At 39.1% G+C, this 19,226-nt stretch overlaps 4 protein-coding genes across 4 annotated transcripts in view; 1 reads left to right on the top strand and 3 right to left on the bottom strand.

The window, feature by feature from the left end:
- The window catches only part of LOC105231467 (uncharacterized), a 166,186-nt gene that overhangs the window by 82,976 nt on the left and 63,984 nt on the right, over nt 1-19,226 (bottom strand). The window contains exon 3 of the mRNA XM_049458540.1: nt 17,484-18,042. Within this exon, the coding sequence (XP_049314497.1) occupies nt 17,484-17,580 (97 nt within the window). The 5' untranslated portion in view covers nt 17,581-18,042. The remainder of the gene's footprint in view (nt 1-17,483; nt 18,043-19,226) is intronic.
- On the top strand, nt 7,468-8,551 carry LOC105231315 (uncharacterized). The gene is made up of 2 exons (XM_011212550.3): nt 7,468-7,784; nt 7,880-8,551. The coding sequence occupies exons 1-2, from the start codon at nt 7,595-7,597 to the stop codon at nt 8,173-8,175; spliced, it is 486 nt and encodes a 161-aa protein (XP_011210852.2). The 5' UTR covers nt 7,468-7,594; the 3' UTR covers nt 8,176-8,551.
- LOC125778913 (probable insulin-like peptide 1) lies at nt 10,590-11,287 on the bottom strand. Its single transcript, XM_049458542.1, has 2 exons — nt 11,046-11,287; nt 10,590-10,963 (listed from the first exon to the last, which is right to left on the bottom strand). Exons 1-2 carry the CDS (start codon nt 11,191-11,193, stop codon nt 10,746-10,748), a joined length of 366 nt encoding a protein of 121 aa, XP_049314499.1. The 5' UTR covers nt 11,194-11,287; the 3' UTR covers nt 10,590-10,745.
- LOC105231318 (LIRP) lies at nt 11,578-12,486 on the bottom strand. The gene is made up of 2 exons (XM_011212552.4): nt 12,224-12,486; nt 11,578-12,145 (listed from the first exon to the last, which is right to left on the bottom strand). Exons 1-2 carry the CDS (start codon nt 12,378-12,380, stop codon nt 11,949-11,951), a joined length of 354 nt encoding a protein of 117 aa, XP_011210854.2. The 5' UTR covers nt 12,381-12,486; the 3' UTR covers nt 11,578-11,948.

The raw sequence follows: 19,226 nt of genomic DNA, 5'->3' as shown, positions 1-19,226 counted from the left end.
GTTCTGAAAAGAGGCCCATTTCTGGCTAAATGGATATGTGTAGGAAAATTGCCACATTTGGGATGTAGAGACTCAGGAGCTGTCATTTCATTCAGAAAAAAACCCGGTTTGATGTGTCCATATTTCTTCAAAAATATTGCCGATGAGAATGCAACCGTCAATCGGGAGCCTTGGCAACCGACTATTTGATGCCTGAAATTGAAACACGAGATCCTGGTGATATTTGGTTTCAAGGAGACGTTATCACTTCCCACATATCGCATCAATCAATGGATTTATTCAGCGAACACTTCGGTGAGCGGATAATTTCATGTTTTGAGCCGATTTATTGGCCACCAAGATCGTGTCATATCCCACCTTCACACGTTTTCCTGTGGACATATGTAAAGTAAATATAAAGTCTATGCGAACCATCCCGCTTCGATTAAGACCTTGGAACATCACGGTTGTCATTCGCCAGTTACCAGTCGAAATGCTCGATCGATTCATCGAAAATTTTACTCAACGGATGTACCAACTGAGACGTAGCCGCAGCTAGCATTTGAAAGAGGTAATCTTCAAAAAGTAAACGCCAAAAAATGCTCTTTCGAATGCTTCTTCGAATGATAAATTATCCGCATTAAATTTTAAGTTCCAGTGTTTTTTCTTTAAAAAAAGTAGAGAACCGCGAAATGGATTACCTTTTATGTACAAAAAGGTTACAGCAAGAGTGTATTAAGCCAAATTTTAGTATGTATTTTTTTATTCTAGAAATAAAAGCTAATGAGAAACTCCACACACTTCATTAAACTATGTTGTTATTAGTTTCCAGTTTTATGTTTTATTTTGTGGCAACTAAGTTACCTTATATTCCACTTACACTTATACGGCAAACATCAGTGAAGGGAGGACCCAAGATTTTACCGAATTTCCAAAGTTTCGCACTAAGAAATTTCACACAGGTTATTATCACCGCTGTCATGAAGTCGAATTGGCATCATCTGATAGTTCATCCGAGTGCAATGCACCAGTCACGACCTTACTGCTATAAGCACCAGCTCATATGTGTGTGTGTGTGCCGGTGCATACCTAAGCGACACTTGCACGTCAGAGTGACACTTTGCCACGCGCTCAAACGAGCTCAACTTCCAAGAAGCAGGGGCAGGTGTATATTTGACTTCAGGAACTGTGAGCATATACTTTATGCTAACCAACTCCTAGCCTCAATGGCAACAATAGTAGCTACACTTGTCGCTCCGGGTTTCGCGCAGGTGCATAAGTATGTATGCGTGTGTTTCTTACCGCCTTCGTTTTGCTCGGCACAGGTAAGTGCACGTGCACGAGTTTAATTGCAAAACACAAGGCTGGCAAATATTTGACAATTAACTCAAGTCCCAGCGACGGAGACCACGAGCGCAAATATTATGGGTTAGAAGCGTTTTGTTGCTTTCCAGCGAGTCTTTCGACGCTTAAGGTACATATTTAGTGCAGATATGAAGGCAGGAATACATAAGCATAAATGAGCGCCCATTTCCCTCAAATGTGTGCAAATACGGTAGTCGTAAGGATAAACATGGGAAAAGGGGAATAAGGTAGGAATATGCACATGAATAAGTTGTTGTGACTGTCAGTATGGAGGAGTTGATATTCAATGGTCTTGAGCCGTAGAAGTTCAGCTTAAGTGGCATTCACATGACTTTAAGGCTTTTTAGCTGGAATGTTTTCAAATTACGAAATTATTTTGCAACATTTTTTATACAGTGAAAATATATTTAAATCGCTGGCGGTTATCGGTAATGAATTTTTTAGAGGCTGGACTGCTCTGGGCGCTTTTAAAAACTCTTTGCTCGATGTATCACAAATAATACTTGTAGGAGAGTGAACAGTTTGAAGAAGTTTTGAGAGAGTGATTGCCGAAAAAATCAAATAAAAAATTCTTCAAAATATCTTTAACATTAACTTTAAATCTTTTCCAATAACTCAGGAATAAAGTTTTCCTCTACCTTTCTCTTGCAATACTCTCTACACACATGACTTAGCTTGAACTCCAAAATTGGTTGTTTAGCTTTAGAAGCTGGTCATACAGACTGTAATTTACTTTGCCACAACTTCAATTGGCAGTTGGCGTAAGTGTTCCTGGATGCTAATCGCAGGAATCATTCTTTGAAACGCTGTTGCGAGTGTGAGCACCACACCATACCTGGCAAAAATACTAAAGAATTGAAGAAATTAAAAATTGGTTGGCAGCCAAGGCAAGTAGTAATTGGCAGCTTGTACGACAGACTTAACGCCCACAGACTTGAAAAAAGTTAAAGTGAAATCAAATGCAGGAGTTACAAGGTTCTGAATAATGTTAATATATGCCTTGAGTGTTCGCTGGAATAATTCGCGTTAGCTGATGAGTCATGCGAGTCAAATTAGCTCTTAAAGTTGAGCCCACTGACTCCGAATTTCGGTGGTAAACTTTAATAATTTCGACTCGTTGTTGTAGCGCTCTTATTGAAAGTCTCTTTATAACCATAAGCAGTGTGTGTGTCCTGAAGAATTTTCGAAGTTTTATGGAGCTGAAATAAAACCGTTAACTTCTAATTTCAATGACAGATATATATTTTGGTTTAGTAATATTTTTTCTTCTTTTTTCCACCCTCTTTCTCTTCGAAATTCCATTTTGTCCAATATTATTCCTTATAATCCTTCTTACCCCCACTTTTCTGTGCGCTTTGTGGCGCCTGGATTTCAATCAATTTTACTTAATTTTGCACCATTTAACCTACGCCCATTAATAACTGTAACGCACCTACACACACATAAATATTTTGTGGCGTCTATTCTTTTATCTTCGAATGCTATCAATTTGCCGTTTTCGTCTTCATTTCGGCATTAATATGCACACACATACATGTGTATATAAATGTGTTTATGCCGATTCAATACATACGTACAACAACAAGGACAATTGGTCCTTATTAATATACGACAATTATTGAAATGTCTCCATTAATGAGCGTTGCTAAAGAGCAAGTTTGGCAGCTGAGCGCTTTGCAAAGGCGGGCAGCGGGCGCGGTCGACGGACTGTCTGACCGGCTGGAGCTACCGCAAGCATTCCAAGCCGATAAGTGTCACGCACAACAAACACAGAGCGTTTTTGTGTGTAAATATTGAAAGTGTGCGTTTGCATTGAAGTCGATTGGGACATGCCAATGGCCGCTATCAGTGTTGTTCTGTATTATTCCGTTGCTTCTTCAGGCCTTTTGTTGTTTGTTTGTTTGTTTGCCGTTGTTTGCTCACTCCTCAATTTTCACAAAAACAAAAACCAACAACAGAGAAAAAAAACAATAAAATACAAGATTTATTTACATGAACGAGCCAGTGGAGGACCAATTGGGGCGATCATGAGGCAAATTTATTATTGTATTGTGTTGCTTCGTAAACACATGAAATGTATTGAGTGCGAAGCAACAACAACGCTACAACAACACTTTTATAAGTCATCTGTAATGTGATGTACTGAAGCATTGATAATGATGCAGTGGGTGTGTGTGCGCTGTAAAATCGTTCCCAGCACACGCAGAGCAGAGGCAGAAATAAAATGAAATATTAAGGCCACTGGCAACGGCCGAGTTGAAATTTCTAATTTATTATTTAGTGCTTGATGAACTCAAACCAATATGCCTTGACCCTTGACGAAAACGTTTCAGCCACTAATGAAATACTTTCGAAAATTATTATTGAAAACTTATTGAAAAACATTTGCTATTATGAACGGAGTGCAAACTTTTACTGTTATTATCGAAAAGCACACATGTTTGTATGGTACATATGGATTCAAGTGTCTATGAATATTTAGAATCAGTGTAGGTGTTCGATATTTAATTGGAATTACTTCCAGAAAGGCGAGTTAATTGACTGCAAAATTATTCACATTTAATGAATTTATACGTGGAAAAATTTCCAATAAAGAAATTAGAACTAAACTACAAAATTGTCAAAAACTTCTTGTATAGAAAGCTAGAACTGAGTATATGCATAGGTTCCAAAGCGGTTTGTAGCTTCCTATATGACCCATTTTGCTTACAACCGGTGATTCAGGTAGAGGTACTTTTCGCCATAGCCTTTTTTTGACAGATCACGCATGAGTCGTGTCAAGCTTTCATGTTATTTTGGTTCAGTGAGTTTGGCATTTCATTATGGAAAGTCTTACACCTGAACAACGTTTACAAATCGTTCAACTTATTGCGGAAATTCACGTTCTGTAAATTATGTGCTTCGCACGCTTCGCTCAACTTATGGTCAACATCACTCATCTTGAGACCCAGTCTTCATTATTGGATAATACTGGACCAATAGACCACGTCTAACACACAGTGAAGAAAATATAGCGAAAATATAGCAGCCGTAGGTTAGAGTATACACGACGAACGTGACTGAGATTCGGCGTCGTTGGCAGCAACTCGGACTGATGAAAGGAACGACTTGGCGCATTTGTTGACGAGATCTTAAATTGGAAGCATAAAGAATACCGCTTGTGCAAGAACTGAACCCTCTCGACCTTCCCCAACGACATCGCTTCGCTCTATGGCTCTGGAAAACATCCAAGAAGATTCACCGTTTTCGAGCCAAAATTTGTTCAACGATGAGGCCTATTTATGGTTCAATAGATATCTAAACAAGCAATATTGCAGCATTTGGAACGAAGAGCTCAAATATGATGCAAGTGAGAAAGTAACCGTCAATGGTGACCGTTATAGTACCAAGATAATCGAATATTTGACGCCTAAAATTGAAGCTCGAGATATTGGCGACATTTATTTTCAACTAAACGACGCTCCTTCCCATACATCGCATCAATGAATATATTTATATAGAGAATACTTTGGAGAGCAGGTAAGTTCACGTTTTGGCTGGTCGATTGGCCACCAAGGTTGTCTGATATCACACCGTTAGTTTTTTTCTTAACCAGAAATGCCTCGTTAGAGAGTATGTGCAGAACTATTTAGTATATTATTTTTAGTAGAATGTTTTTACCAAAAACGTTTCCTATGTAGTATTTTTTGGACATTTAGGTGTAAATAGATGTAGAATTTATCCCCATTACAGGTCAAGTAAAAAATTAACCATGACTAAAACCTTGGTTACCACTATTTTATTGTTGTTTATATATTATTATTCAGGAGGCCCTCGAATAAAATAGAACACGATCTACCTAATGGAGATCGACTTCGCTGTCAAATCTTTGGCAAGTCTGCACTTCTAATGCTAAAAGCGAGGAGTGAACCGATTTATATCTACTTTTCGAATTTGAAGCCCAGACCTAAAAACTACACTGCTCTTAAATTTAGTTAGCTGGAACTTGGCGGTAGTATGAGCTAATTACTAGAACGGCTTAACTTCTCTGCAAGCGCGGTTGAACACACTCGTTCATACCATCATTGCTGTGCACATGAATCTAAGTAAGGGCGCCACTAAACACTCACTTCACGACTGCCAAGTCAAGTCAAGGAATTTATAATTTTCTTGTGTTAAATAATTAATTTCCAATGCATTAGGAAAGTTGTCTTAAATTGTCTGAAGGACCTGGACCTATGATATTTCTTTTCGGTGCAAACCTGATTTCATTTGAAAGAGTCTTCCCACGAAAAAAGTGGGATAAATCTGCGGGTATAAAACTGTAATTGTAACCAAATTTAGGCTTCTGAGTTTATTTTTAGATTTATGCTATCTCGGTACATGCGCCTTCCTCCGCAATAGTTGAAAACTACAAACCATAAACAATAAACAATGCCTTAGGGTACGTTGTTGTTTTTCTTTGACCTAAACACCAAAACAACAATGGCACAATGTAATCTGTTTGAAAACAATCTTTTATGCACGCGCGTTTTTCTGAACTGATATTTTTAGCAGCTGAGGCCGTGCATGTGTGAGTGCGCGTGTTGTTCTTTTGTTTCCATGAGCCCTTAAAATAGTGGCGAAACGCCAAGTTTCCGGTGGCTATCCGATACAGCAACTATTTTTTACAGGGTAAGTCAATAGGAAGTCAAATGTTTGAAGATTCGGAATAGTGATTTTAATTTAGTCTTCTTGGGTGTAAATCTGGCTGAGTGTTGAGAAGAAAATCCTTCTTTGATTTTTGTAAAAATGTCTGCCAAAAATCCAGTCTTCAGTTTTTTTTCCTTCGTCCAAGTTCTAAGTTAAGGTTCTAACTACAAAACGTATTTTATCACTTCAGATGATCCTATAAGGAGTTATTCTGCCAACTTGAGAGCGCAATACCGGCTTCATTTCAAGTTTCCAAAAATGGTTTGCTGTAAATAGCATGACTTAAATTTGTTCGTCAATCACCCTGTATTACCACATGTTTATGTCGAGGAAATACCCGCTTGGTGTACAGGGCGTTTAGTCACTTATCGCAGCTGCTTCAAGCAGCTGAGTGCTCAGCTGACTATTGTTACTACTTCGGTGGTGTCGTTGTGTGCGTTCAAACTTGTATATTCGTGCGACTCTTAAACATGATCATTCTAATTTCCAAATAGAAATATGTAAATATATTTTTCACTTATGTTATCAATTGCTTTGTTGTTAGCATCGTGCCTATATATAGATTTTTTATATATTTATACATAAGTATGCACCGAAAAGTAAACATATCTATATTAGTGTGGGTCGATTTTTTTACAAAAAAATTGTGTATGCGGTAAATGTTCTATGGAACGTGCTGGACAATTTTGCGTAACATAGTAAGAGTCTAAAAGCGGTTTCACGCCATAGATTTTTAAGGCGAAGTTGTAAAAATCTGAATAACCGGTGATATAGGGTTTGCGATCTTGCCGATTCCGACAATTTATCATTTCGCAAAAACTGACGAACAAATTTTTATAAGTTCTGAAAAACTTCGCCTTCGCCTGGATTAAGACCCATAGTCGTTTAAGCAAAGTTTCCTGCATTCCTTTCCTGCATTCGCGATTTTTATTTCGGTTATTTTTGTCCCTCTAAATCGACCTGCTCTAGTGTATATAATCGCCCGAGTACATAGTCGATCGTTTAATTAGAAAAAATAATGTTTTTCAAAAAAGAAGGGTTAGGAAAAATAATTTTTTATTTCACATTTGGTTGAAATTTTGTGGACGAAAACTCTATACAGCAAGTAATTGCTTAAACCACTGCAATAAACCTATCTAGGCCTAAGAAGTTATTTATGTTTTTACACGCGCCTCTAGATGATCAGGTACAATATGTAATAAACATCATGCCTCTAATGCAAACAACTGCTTTATGGAAGGCATGTACATAAAGAGTCATTTACATGTGCCTACATAACTATCCTAAGTATCAGACGCCTGTACATAAATCACTTTGTAGCTCAAACTCATTCCTATGCATATTCTACCTGACATGTGAAACGTCATTGGAAACAGCTGTTCGTTGCATATACAAGCCGATGCAGGCGGTCCCGTTCGCACACACGACAGTCAACTCTCTTCTTGCAGTTAGTGACACACATTCACTTGAACTAAGCAGGGAAGTCGCTCTAATAGCTCAGTTCCAAACGAACGGTGGCGCTGTAAAGTACGTACTTGGCCAGTTCGAACGAGATGTGGAAAGATCACAAAAAGCTGATATGGCACCAGCTTTTTCAAAATTGAGTGATCCCTTACGACAGTTAATTTGGATATTTTTAATTTTGTTGTCTTTGATGTTGTTGGTACATGATTGTGAAGCGGAAAAACCATCGGAGTTTCTTTGCGGCGACGCTCTGGACATTATGCTGTTCAGTGTTTGCAAAAATGGCTTTAATAAAAAAAATTTGGGTAAGTAACAGCTGGCGGCGAATATCTCGAAGCACTGAAGAAAAGAGTTTTCAAATTTGAATTATTTCTGTTATTACTCTCTGCACAAATAACAGATGGTCCAATACGTTATCTGCGCAGTCGCAGGCACGCCGACGCCGATCAATTCCTGTTACCACGAAAATTCATGGCACAATTCCAACGGGGGGCATCGGTAGCACTTAGGAAAGGGAACCGTCAACCAAGTCTGAAGCAGTTGCTGAAGGAGGAGGCGCGTTGGCGTCGGAAACATCGAATCACTGGGAAGCGCTTGCGACGGAATTTGACCCATAGCACTGGCATAGCGGACGAATGCTGCAGCATCGGTTGCTCCTATTCCGATATCGCTAGATATTGCTCGGCCCTAGTCTAAGTATCCAGTGATCCCAGTCACGACTGATGGTAAAACACAAATATTATTCTAGTTTTAATGAAGCTGCGAGGACTTGTGCAGAAGATGGAAACTGTATTACATCACGATTAAATTTTCCAGATGCAAACAATTTTATACTTAAATATAGTAGAAAAGTTTCTTTATATTTAACTATGATTATATTCTATAAATTAACGAAGTGATAAAGGCACATTATTATAAATTGACCCAAAAAATGTATCTGCAAGTAATAAGTTACGAATTGCTAATGGTGATTAAAGTGATCTAAATGCCTTGAAACCAAGTTTTGTGCACTAAAATTGTATCAATCTATCAATTTACTCTACATATATGTATATATATAATCCGTAATGGATCTCATTTGTTTTATTGGCTCATAAGGTAGACAATGGTGGAGGTTTTCATATCTAAGGCACATTGGAGCTCACACTCACAACTAACTGACTTTGTTGTGTTCTTTCGAGTTAGCAATAAATATTTTACAACAACGGATCGGTTCCCATAAAACATTACATAAACCACACACCGAGCTTTTACTTATTTACAAACTTAGTTTTCCTAAGGTCAGGAAATGAAGATGAGCCATAAGCTGATTAATTTTGTGAAACATACCAAGCCCGAACGGGATGTGGTAATCGAGGTGTGGAGTCAAAGCCTAAATGTGTTTCAGAACATTCATTCAACTCAGCTATGATTGTAATCATGCTTCCACTTCAACTCTTAAGAATACTACGAATTTGAGCACTCACACAACTATGTGAAGTGGGTCCAATGAAGCGCTTACTTAGCACAAACTAAGATCCAACAATGACTGAAAATCTCAACTGTCAACATTGAATTTTAGCCTTTCAACACACATTTTTCGGAAAAATTGCTGCGCTGAAATCGGACAAAAGCAGCGAGCTGACTGTCAAGTACTCGTAAAAATGGCAAAACGGAGACGTTAGCAATATGATAAATTCTCCGAACAGCAAGCGTTAGCGAAGGGGGAGGACGAACACGAAAAATAGCCAATAAGTACAATATTAATCTCAGCTATCTGCAAGGAGCCCATCGTCGACAGGAAGTTGTTTTGTCGAAGTGAAAAGCAGAGCAACAACACACAAGCCGGGCAAAAACTTGCTAACGAGCAGCGGCAATGTTGTTGGTGGTAGGGTGTCACAGTTAAATTTGTCAGATGGCAAGCGAAATCTGGCAAACTGACTGCAGCATTGTCAACGTCAATTACAACACCAAAAATGAAATTTGCAGGAATAGCGGTACTTGTGGTGCGAATAACAGCTGCCGTTGCCATTGCCGACAGCATTTAAAGCACTTATTGGACTCAGTCATAGAGCTGGCAAAATGTGTAGTTAAATAAACGTAGTGAGAGAGCGCAGCAGTTGTTGGCCAATGGGAAAACTGATAACGCTCGACAGCACAATATTTATGACGGGGATTTGACGTTTTTAAGATGGAGTGCAATTCTTAGTAATTTAGTGATTAAAAATGTCTATGAATAAGGCAATGCCGTTACGACAGTTTCGTTCGAACTTCTGTTGTCGCCGGCCCAACTGGCACGATAGGCAACGAAAGTTGTTTTCAAATCTCTTTTGTCTAAAAATGATGCTCGGTTTTATGTAGACTTAGTATGCTATAATAAATTCTATTCAGGTTCCGCCTCTGAAATGTAATTATGAAAGAAGCAATACTGAATTTGGTAGTTAGGTGTCATTTGGTCTTACCATCGGAAGTAACGTCCATTTTATGTACCAACACCAAATGCTCTTTAAACTTTGAAACAGAACTTATTTTATCTCTCCAGACCAACTTCTCCAAGACTTCTGGAAGCCTGGCCAGCGCTGGGTCACCATCGATACATGCACTGTCGCAATAGCCTTTTGGCCGAAGATCGTTCGCAAAAGATCCAGTGATCTCTTCACCCTCTGAAAGGCTAACCTCTCCCTAGTTTTGGGGTTTTTAATGGGCCGTTGCCTTATTGGCAACCACGCAGTAAGGCTGGGAATGCTACCAGACGTCAGAATGCAGAAGCTGTATAGAAGAAGATGAAGTGGAAACAGCTCAACACTTGCTTCTTGACTGTCCGGAGTTGGGGAGCTCACGACTTAATCATTTTCAAACATCCCACGGACCTGGCGGGAATGGAAATTACACACCTGTGCAAATTTGTATGGGCTACTAAGAGTTGTGCGAATTTTTAGATCGAACACAGGAGTTCGTCCGACAAATGTGGATCCGGAGAGTGAGACCCGGGCTTCAATCAAGCGCGGTTAGTACATCCGTCTCTTCGTAAGTACATAGCTTGAATGCCGTGCTCAATGTTGCATATTTATGGGAGCACGTCTGTAGTTCATACGACTTCTGTATACTTTTCGAATTTTATACCTTTATCAGCACAGACTGCATTTGTTTGTTATGCAGTAAAGTTTTTTATTAACACAAATTCAAAGATGTTTCAACAATCTTCTTGCAAAAGGGAGCCTTATGATAGAACCTAGTAAAAGCCAAAAACCATTTATTCAATGCGATTCTTTGTTGAGCCAACTAGTTTACTCAAACCGATTGCAGTACGAGAGAATTTCATTGTAAGTGCAGTCCTTGTTGCAACATTCATCATAGACACCGGTTACGATCGTGTCACGATGCCGTCGAATTTTCGCCAACGTATTCAGCTGACCGCCGCGAATTTCGGCCAAAAACGGAAATCTGGCATAAGGGAAAGCCAGCTCATCTTCCACAGCATTATTGGCCAGCTGATCCCATTCCACTGAAAGTCGACATTCGTTTATTGCTCAACAAATCCGAAATCCAAATATCATAGTTGCATATGAAATGCGTCTTTTACTCACTTGATTTCTTGAATTTTGTGTTGAAGCCATGCACGCAGATAGCGCTGAGCACCTCATCCAGAGCGGGGCCACAAACGGTTCTGCCAATACTTTGGTGCAAGGCCACTGATAGCACCAGCAGCAAAGCGCCGATTTTTAGCAAATTCATTCTCAATGTGTTGATATAAATTTGAAAATGCGTTCCTCCTCTTGAGGCTACGAAAGCGAACTGTTGGATCCTGAGCTTTCGGTTAGGCTTTTATACCGGCAATTTTGCACTAAACGTCCTTGCAGTATCGCCAGTTTTCAGCTACATACATATATAGTTAATACATGCGATGTTCACGCACACACACGCGACTTAGCATTATGTTAATTTTATCTCAACACGAACGTAAATGTTCATTTGGCTTCATCGAATTATTGCATATTTATGAGCGCACATGTGATTTACAGCAACACCAGCGGTTGTAGGATGAGCCGAAGTGCATGCGAAGGCACACACTACGTGAGAGTGCAGGTGAGCAAGGAATGTCTCTCAAAAAAGGATGCATTTTTGTGGAAGAAGCTAACAATTTGAGCTTAAAAACTTTTTGTAATTTTGCATAACAATTTGTTTATTTTATGTGTAAATAACTATAACACCAACAGCCTGAAGATCTCTTCATTGAACTTACTGAGAATTTTCCAATTTTATATTTTTTTATTAAGTTTTTTTTATAGATATTAATTCACAAGTAAGTATGTATCACAACTATAAGTATCATAAGCATTTCCGAACGCCGCTTAGTTTCATCGCTTGGCAACATATCCTCACGTATGAGCTGGAGAAGAGTGGTAATTGAGTAAAACGTGGATTCTGGAGAGTCTGTGTAAATTCATTTAACGTGAAAGTCGGTAACAATATTTTAAAAATGGAAATGCTTATTTGCAGTAGGATAACAACTCATTGTAGGAGCAGGCTTTGCGGCAGCATTCGTCGTAGACACCATCCCGCCGACGACGAGTTTTAGCCACTGTATCCACCTGACCGCCATGAATTTTGGCTAAGAAAGGAAAGTTCATCAGGCCGAAGGGCGACAGTGTTTCGGGCTCAGTATTACCGAGATCATCCCAATCCACTAAAATTCGATGAATTGGATGAAAAATGTTCATTATTATTGTGATAAATATGCAACAAACACATAGCGGTTACTCACGTGATTTCTTGAATTTCGTATTAAAACCGTTTTCGCACATAAGACTGAGGGCTGCGTCAATGGCGGGACCGCAAACAGCCTGCTCCGCCGAAATATGCTGCAAGCTGACTATGAACACTGTTAGAAAAGCGCAAATTTTCAGCGAACTCGAAACCATCTTTGTTGAGTTATTTATTTAGTTCTATGTGTATAAGTCGAAAATGATCTTTTATTTCCACACAACGCTATGCTGAAGCTGTGCGAAGGAACTGATGTTGTTTGCAACATTCTGTTGCGCTTTTATACGAGGGTCTTTGCAAAATAGTGCTCAGGTCTTTGGTGGGGGCCATCATGATAACATGCGAAATCACCTGTGTTGCGGTACCTCTTCCACAGTTTTTAGTCAGAAATTCATTACTTTGCATTTAATTACCACACTCTCAACGGCAGCAGTATGAATCCGTAGGCGTAATAGATTCACAAGGCACACTCAATTATATTCGCACCGCTTTCTTATGCATATAAAAGACAGGGAACACTTCACATTCGCGTGACGTAGTCATATTCACGAGAACATGTCAGCTTGATTTCATATAAACATCACACAGATTCAACGGTATACAGCGAAGCAGATGGTCGTGAATTTTTATATTGGCTTCTTTGGAGACAGAGGGAGGGTTAGATCGATTTCCTGTTATTACCATTAGCAGTAAACTGAAGTATGCTCGAGATAATATTTACGTCCAAACATTAACTTAATCAATTGTGAGTATTATATCTGTGCTGGGGTAATGTATGAACTGATTTCACCAATTTTCGACACCAAACTACAGAATCTAGAAGATATTACGCTCATTTATTTTTTAGAGATCTTACATTTCAACCGATATTTACGACATTTAGTCAATCCGAAGTTAGAAAATTGTAACATTAAGAATATAAAGCACTACACTGGCCATACTTATGTAAAGGAGCGCAGATTCGGAGTGAGATTCTGGGTGGAAGAGAGACTCCGTCGCCGAGTTCCGTCATTTACCCCATTCGATGAACGTCTAGCCACAATCCGCATCACAGCGAAATTCTTCAACATATCGATTTGCGTCCATGCTCTGACGGAAGAGAAGGACGATATAACCAAAAATGCCTTCTATGACCGCTTGGAGCGCACCTATGAGAGCTGTCTTCGTCACGATGTCAAAATCGTGCTTGGCGACTTTAACGCCATGGCAAACAAAAAAGGTATCTTTAGCACAACAGTCGGTAAATTCAGTCTGCATGAAGAAACATCCCCAAATGGTTTGAGGCGAATCGACTTCGCTGGGACATATGGTTGTCTATAGTATAGTACTAGATTCCAGTATAGAAAAATTCATAAAGCTCGCTGACCCCTGACTGAAGGTTTCAAGACCGGAGCATACTCTTGTAGAACCGCCACAGGTGATCTACTGACTGATGCCCAGAACATATAAAAGTTATGGTGGGAACACTTTTTCAGTCTGCTGTATGGAAATGAAGGCCGATGGATTGCTGGCCGAGCTATTCAAACACGACGTCGAAGAACTATGGAAAATCAACAACTGCCCTTATGCAGATATGTCTGTCTCAAAAGCTCAGTAAGGATCGGGAAGGACCTCTCTGAGCCATTCGATGCCAAACGAGATGAAATATGATATATGCTTTCTGCAAGTAAATCGTTGTTCGCTCACCCACAATTGAACTAAGTCCCATATGCGAGTGAAATGTCTGCAATTCAAGGCATTCTTGCAAACTACTCCAAACTTATAACTGTTGATATTACACATACGAAAAATTGTAATTTTGTGAAGAACTGTTACTTAAATACTATTAATGTAATTATCAATAATAGCTGGGAATAATTATACAAAATAAATGTTAGACTGTTGAGATAACTTTTTAGAGGTTTATGTTGAATAAAATGAGCTTAATTACTAGCAATCTATGCTCACTCATGCACAAAAAGGTTTACAAAAATGCTGATATGAGCGCATACATATATAGACGTGTGTCCATAGTGGGTGTGTTGTATGTGGACTTCGATACAGGACGCCTTCTAAGCGTGAAGAGCGGTGACTGTGCGGGAGACATTTTGCTCGTGTAGCAAATCTTTTGTTGGTGAAAGTGAACTTAAAACTTTTTCAATTAAGCTTTATGCGTTAATTAAGCCAACAGCAGTGGCAATAGCACAAATACCAACAAATCAAATAGTGGTAGCTTGGCAGCTATTCGCTGTAGATTGCAGTGAACGAGCGAATGAGCGTAAGAGGGTCGAGTGTTAATGGCTGAGTTAATGGGTAAATGGGTTAAACCCATTTAAATTTTAGAAGAGTTAAGAAAATTGCGCAAAAGCAAAGAAAGAATATCTGCATTTGACTTAAATTCTTGCTGTCGTTAGGCGTCTTTTAGTAAACATGCACACAAACGTTCACCTGCTTATCTAGGCTCTAAGCACAAGTCAATGGAAATTCTCCAAGATGTTCACGTTGATTAATTAAATTAAAAATGTACACCTGTGAACGTAAGTGGATTATGCGAAATGAGAGCAAAATGGATTCACACATGCCTTTACAGCTATTTTAAAACTGTCAGCTCGTTTGAATAGAAAACACGTAAGGAACAGCTAAAAGCGGGCATAACCGAATATTTCATACTCTTGCAACTTGGAAGGATTAAAGCCGGCGAATACATTTAGGTACATAAGGCTTGTTATATGGGGTCTAGGATGAGTTTTTATCCGACTTTATTCATTCTAAGCACACAGATGCACTGTTACTTGAAAAACACGCTTTCTCAGCCGGAAGGTAGACAAGCTTTATACTCTTTTAATGAGGGATAAGGAAAGTATTAACCCTACTAAGCTCAATGACAAGAATGGATTCCCTGCAAACTTCAATTATATGTGTCAAACAGTGATCGATATTTTCAGAAGAAGTCCAATATAGATACTGGGATAAACGTATTTAGTAACTCGCGGCATGTTGTTGTTGTTATAGCGGCAGAAGTATGCCGGGTTGATAGTCCTTGGCCGGATAAAATCCGAGTTACGTAGAACCGACTGTCGTGGGAACGGTCCCTCAACATTTTCGGTGCGCTTTGGACAAATTTTTCATTCATTCATCATCAAAGGGTTTTGAGCTATTTAAAAAAGGCTGGCTACAAAAAGAAGTTCGATGTTTGGACCGAAATAACATATGCAATTCTTTGCTGAAGCGAATCGAACCATTTCCGAAGCATAACAGGAAACGAAAAATGGAGAAAATACAACAACAATGTGGGAAAAAGATCATGGCCCAAGCGTGGTGAAGCTCAACAAATCGTCGCAAAGCCAGGATTGACGCTTCGAAAGGTTCCGCTGAGTGTTTGGTGGGATTGGAAAGGAACCGTCCATTATAAGCTGCTCCAGCCTAGTCAAACGATTGATTCTATATTTTGCTGTCAACAAATGATGAGATTGAAGTAAGCAATAGAAAAAACGGTCACAACTGATCAACAGAAAGGCCCTCATCTTCCATCAGGACAATGCTAGATCACACACATCTTGGATGACTCGGCAAAAACTGGGAGAGCTTGGCTGGGAAGTTTTGATGCATCCACTATATAGCCCTGACCTTGCACCATCGGTCTACCATTTGTTTCGGTCAATGCGAAACTCCCTTAATGGAGAAAAGTTGACGTCAAGAGAGGCCTATAAAAATTACTTGTTGCGTTTTTCGCCGAGAAATCTGAAACGTTTTACGCTGATGAAATAATGTCTCTAGCGGAAAATGGCAAAAAGTGGTCGACTAAAATGGTACATATTTGGTTCATCATTGATTGGAAATACGAAAAGACTTTTTCGACTACCAATATAACTCTCTCGATTAGATTTGCGTGAAACGAACAACCGTTAGTTAAACAAAACAACCATACTCTGTAGCAACATGTTACAAGAGTATAATTACACACGCCTACATTAATTTCTTATAGAAATCAGTTCGGACGTTGAATGCTTAAGAATGTTTGGCAGACATAATTTGTGGAACTTTACAAGATTTTAAAACGCGTTGAGTTTCACTTGCATTAGTTATAACGCTTTGTGTGTCCTCAGTTTGCCTGTTGGAAAGCGTAGGCTGGCCTTATTTCAGCTTCGTAAAAGAACGGAGCATTCCCGTTTAAATTTAGACAATTTTCAAATATTTGCACATTACAAACATAAATACATATCTACGACATGTGTATGGAAAATTATGAATATACAAACTAACAAAAGCAGCAGTGATTTTGTTTCAACTTTCTGGTAGTTACTATGGCATGAGCGTAGGGACTCTGCTATTGCAAACTAACTACAATGTAGTTAAGCCTTGTAGACGAGCACGAGTTCTGTATTTATGTATTGGCTTAGTCACGCCCACACTGTGTAGAGCATGTTATCGCTCATGATGATTGTTGGAATGATGTGGTCTTTGTTGTTTTTGTAACAAGTTGATGAATTCAAATAATTGTCAGTCGTTGAGCATGGCAGACACAAGTTCCTTCGAGTATCTGTGTTCATATCACAAAGATGTGGGAATTTGAAAATTTATACAATTTCATGAGAGGCATTGGAAACAGTCAATGGAATCGCTTTGAGGGAGTTGGATTCGCATGCAACCTAAAATTCTACGCAAAGATTATAAACAATTACGCCATATACTGGCGACTGGTGCAAATGTATGAACATATTTATTTGCCTGTGCTCCAGAAAATTCACATAAACATTCAGACATTCAGCTTAGATGGCCATTAGTAAGCATAAAATTGATTTTTACTTGTCTTGTCAGCATTCTTCCATTTAATTTGTCAGTGAATTGGACCATCACACACGCACACATGTTGCTGACATTGATGTTTCCTACTAACATACATACATTCATTGCAGAAGCTCAGCTGAAGCAAAATTACAGCCACTCACATTTGAACTCAGAGTAATTTTAGGAAAAATCATTTTAGAAGTAAATGCAACTTGCTTCGCCATGCGACCATTGTCACTATTGTCTACTCCTTAAGAGCTTACTGTGATCTGTTCATAATTTAGATCCTCGTTTAAAATCCTACGCTCTTCTGAGCCGGAGTCTGTTTTTAATTGCTTACTTAATTTCCAGTTAGTTTCTCTCTTTTGCGTTGTTTTTCATGTTTTCTGGACAGCTGCTGTACTTAAACATATGCAAAATAGTTGGCAACATGTGCGGGATTATAAATTTTCAATAGCTTCTGCATATGGTTACATAAGTATGTGAGCACTTACCGATTCGCGCCTCTGTGTTTGCCAACAGCAGCGGCAGCGCGAGGAGAGTCAGGCGGATGGCACTCAAATATGTCCAAATGCAGTTTCGCGCAGCCATTTTATTGTTGTTGTTGTTCAGCTATTTGTCGGCTTTGTCTGCTGCAATTGCACCGGAAGTGTAAACGTTTCTATTTTTTACGTTATTAAATTAAACACACATACATACACACGTACATATATAAATATGTATATGAACGTATTATTTATTCAGTAGTTGTTGGGATTTATTATTGAACGCTGGCGAATTGCACTTTAATCCCTACAATATTGTTATAAATTTCCCGACTGAGGTCAACTCACAGGCGTATACGCTTATGTCTATGTATGAGTATAAGGCAGATGCTGAAAAGCGGTGACGCTGCAGGCTCTAAACCGGATTTAGGCGTTGAGTTTTGTTCTCTGACAATGTTCGCATACAAATGCGTGCTGATTTAATTTATTTGAACCGGACACAAATATATATTGAGGTCCGTTTATAGAGCTGGTGTTCGAGGGCTTGATCTCCCGCACTCGCCCACACCTGCAATTGGAAAGAAACAAACATTAAACAAATTCTTGATTATTATTATGAAGGAATTCACAAAACTTTTGTATAAAAAAGGAAAGACTGTCACGCAAGCCACGAATGAAATTTGTGAAGTTTACGGAGACGATGTTGTATCAGTTCGTGTAGCACAACAATGGTTCGCTCGCTTTCGTTCTGAAAATTTCGATGCCAAAGATGAACCTTGTTCTGGTCGATCTATCGTTGAAAAAGTCGATGAAACTTTGGAAAAGATTGAACGGGACTATCACATAAGCAGCCATGATATCGGTAAGGAACTTAACATTCATCATCAAATGGTTTTGAACTATTTAAAAAAGGCCGGCTACAAAAAGGACCTCGATGTTTGGGTACCACATGAATTTTCTGTGAAAAATATAATGGATCGCTGAAACGAAATGAAATCGAACCATTTCTGAAAGGAACAGGAGACAAAAAGTGGATCAAATACGACAGTAATGTGCGAAATAAATCATGGCCCAGGCGTGGTGAAGCTCAACAAATGGTCGCAAAGCCATGATTGGCGCCTCGAAAGGTTATGCTGAGTGTTTGGTGAGATTGGGAAGGAATCATTCACTATGAGCTGCTTCAGCTTGGTAAAAAGATTGGTTCCTTATATATAACAACTGATAAGACTGAAGCAAGCAATCGGAAAAAATCGGCCAGAACTAATGAACAGAAAGGCCTTCCAACAGGACAACGGTAGACCACACATATCTTCGATGACTAGGCAAAAAATGGGAGAGCTTGCCTGGGAAATTTTGATGAATCCAATAGATATACGTAAAACAAAAATTAATTGGAATTTGATTAGAAATACGAAAAGACTTTTTCGACTACCCAATATATGCGTCCGGTCGACACGTCGAATAACGTCTGTTATAGAGTAATACCAGTCCTATCAAATTCTTTTGAATGTTCATTTTGATTCGGTATTTTGTCTTTTAGTTCCGGATAAGAAACGCATTATAAAATGGCTGCGTAAAGCAGAAGCGCATGGCTTTTCGCAAGGGCAGCGCAGCTAGAAATTCTACCGTAATAACCGAAAGAAATCTCAAGCTGAACTTTTTCTACTCTTCAGAATGTAGCACCCGAGCCACGCATGCGGATGTATAATTATTTGCAAACACAACCGCGTACGTGTCTCCGTCATCTCTGAT

The sequence above is a fragment of the Bactrocera dorsalis genome, chromosome 5 (genome assembly GCF_023373825.1).
Source record: "Bactrocera dorsalis isolate Fly_Bdor chromosome 5, ASM2337382v1, whole genome shotgun sequence".
NCBI classification, from domain to species: domain Eukaryota; kingdom Metazoa; phylum Arthropoda; class Insecta; order Diptera; family Tephritidae; genus Bactrocera; species Bactrocera dorsalis.
Note: the sequence above shows the minus strand (reverse complement) of the source record. Positions and strands in the feature narration are given on the sequence as shown.